Source organism: Pistacia vera, unplaced genomic scaffold (assembly GCF_008641045.1).
Source record: "Pistacia vera cultivar Batoury unplaced genomic scaffold, PisVer_v2 Contig233, whole genome shotgun sequence".
Classification (NCBI taxonomy): Eukaryota; Viridiplantae; Streptophyta; class Magnoliopsida; order Sapindales; family Anacardiaceae; genus Pistacia; species Pistacia vera.
This window is the reverse complement of record NW_022196039.1, coordinates 1,242,768-1,245,629: the sequence shown is the minus strand read 5'-3', so window position 1 is coordinate 1,245,629 and position 2,862 is coordinate 1,242,768. Positions and strand designations below refer to the sequence as shown.

The window sequence follows — 2,862 nt, the reverse complement described above, 5'->3', positions numbered from 1 at the left end:
TACCCAATATATTATTTATTATAAATTTATTTATAATTGTATTATTAAGTTTAATTAACGTCTTGGCCCTTTAGGATGAGTTTCTGGTTACCTCCTTGCACGTAAGAGAAACTTTTTAACAAACCTTCATGGACCACTCTAAAGAGAGAGTGACACTTGTAAAGTATCTTATCACACAAGTCTCATGAAAACAAATCGAGATAAAATATCTTGCGAATGGACACATGTACTATGAGAAGAGATTAAAGGAATGTTTACACATAAACAGAAATGTTTCCACAAGTAAATTAATAATAATGTGCACACATATTTCATAAGTTCACGAACAATACTTACAAATATTTTATATTTTTATCATTGATTATGGTAGAATTTTCCCTATTACATCCTTGCTCTTTGTTGTATACTTGAATCAATTCATACAGTAGGAGGTGGTAGAATCCACTTGTTTCCATTTAAGTAAGTCATGCTCAGAAAAGGTTCAGCTTCTTCATCTGATAGTATCCTGGCAAATTTGGCTCTACCAGAAGCACTAGCCCCTGGTCCCTTGCACTTGTACTCGCCGTAATACACAGCTCTACAAAATGTTCCAATTCACAAATCAATAAGTATATATAATTATTAAAATATTGTTAATTAACTATATAGGGGAAAAGATTATCAAGTTTCATACTTGTTATCTTTTTCGCCAATCATGCTATTTGACCATCCTTCACTATTGATGAGAGTGCCCATATATGTATAAGCAAAGATCACTCTAGGACTCTCCTTCCATGCACGTCCAAGATAAATGTCACCAGTGCCAACTATGGTACAATGAACAAATGTAAAACCACTTTTCTCAGTTGCTTTTTCCCTTCCATTTGCAGTGATCACTCCCAAGCCTTTTGCAACCGATTTTATGGTGGTGTTCTGCATCAATATTACAATGTTTAGCTTTCATATGCTAATTCATTAGTTAAGAAGCTAATCTCATGTATCCATGTAATTCTTGATATATTAATATGCAATCAAATATATTAAACATATTTAATTAGATTTTTTTTTTTTTAAATCCTAATTTAAAAGATCTTTCTTACTGTTTTAAAGAATGGAGGTTAACAAAATTCAAATTATAATAATTAAGAGAAATATAAAAAGTACCAAATATAGGGATTGGCCATTTCCAAAAATGAAGTCAACTGTGCCTTCAATATAACAATCTCTAAAGAAATGTCTTCCTTTATCATCACACAATGTGTCTTGAAAACCTGCAAACTTGCAATTATGAAATGCTGCCTTATCTCCTGATATTCTCAAGGCAACTGCCTGTGCATCCGTTCTTCTACTATCTGGCATCGGGGATGAATTCTACGAAAGAAGAAGAAGAAGAAACTTAAACTAAGATCATTACTATAAAATGATTAAGATGGCAGATAGTGACCTCACAAATATTGAGCTTTTATTACCATTTATTATCTGTCATGCATCAACTATAGTGACCTCACTGATAAAATTGATAAGAGTAAAGATTGGTTGAAAAATATTTATCATAACTTTATTTTACAAAAGATAACATGACAACTAGAAATTGGTCAATTAGAATTTGAGTAGATGAGACCCATTATTGGGTAGATAGGACTCATTGCAAACTAACCAATTACAAACTGAAAAGTCGCGTTTGTGAGAGAAAATTAAAGAGAATGGTTTGTAAGTGCAATATTACTGAATTGATAATATGATCCAAGAGTTGAGTTATGTCAAATCATCAATAAATTGGATCATACCATTCCATATATTGGTTTTGTTCAATAAATTGTAAACAATTTAGTAAGTAATATGCAAAAAAATATTTATGCTAATGTTTTTACATATAATTGTTAAACTATGTGATTTTCACGCCAATATTACATCTTCTAGTTAATTAAATTTTCATTATACTTAACTAATATCTTAAGGTTAACTTATGTTCTATGTTTATAGTATTATGTGTATGTATAATACAGACATCAACAATTTTATAATATCTGAACCATTGTTTAATACGTTGATATTCAAAGTATATGTAAAGTAAAAAGAAAGAATGAATATAAAAGGCGTACCACAAATGCAATGTTAACAGCCACAAAGTAATGACTTTCTACAATCACCGTAGCGCTATTAAATGTACCATACTTTGTTGCCGTCCCATCATAAACAATCTTTGTCAACTCATTTGGGTCCCCATAAAGTGTTATAAACTTCTTTGATCTGTCAATGATGATCTTCTCTCGATACTCCCCTCCACCGATCTTAATCACCACCCTCTGTGAATTCCCCGCAGGTACGCTCTTTATTGCATCAGTCACCGTCTTGAAATCTCCGCTACCATCTTTCTTAACAGTTATTACCTTAACATGAGCCTCTGCAGCAGCCAAAATGTCATATAAGGGAGATTTCGTATGATTCAATTTAGTCTTCCTATGATTATAGTCTTTGATGCTTTTGCCAATCCAATCATCAAGTTTTGCTTTTTCCGATGGAATGTCTGTGCAAAATACGGTTGGAATTAATTGGGAAGAAAGTAAAGTTGTTGTTAACACAATTGCAAGAATGGCAAATTGTTTTATTCTGTAAGCCATTCTTGAATTGGTTAACTTTATTATTGTGTTTAGAATAAAGTGTTATTGGGTAATTTATATATGTGAAATCATACTTATTTTTAGTAATTTGTTTGTTACAAGGATACCCTTTCTAAAATCAGTGGAGTCAACAATTTTCCTTTCAAAACTTGTTTTAAGGCTTTTAAATAGTAAAACAAAAAACGTTGTTAATGAATGTCTAAGTCAAATAAGTTAAAACTCTTTCTAAAATTAAAAAAAAATATATATATAGAATGCTAAA

The 2,862-nt window shown here is 30.9% G+C and overlaps 1 protein-coding gene across 1 annotated transcript; it reads right to left on the bottom strand.

Annotated features, from left to right (window-relative positions):
• Positions 1-417: 417 nt before the first annotated feature.
• LOC116131401 (putative pectinesterase 63) lies at positions 418-2,600 on the bottom strand. Its single transcript, XM_031417047.1, has 4 exons — positions 2,082-2,600; positions 1,144-1,350; positions 674-912; positions 418-577 (listed from the first exon to the last, which is right to left on the bottom strand). The coding sequence occupies exons 1-4, from the start codon at positions 2,598-2,600 to the stop codon at positions 418-420; spliced, it is 1,125 nt and encodes a 374-aa protein (XP_031272907.1).
• Positions 2,601-2,862: the final 262 nt, after the last annotated feature.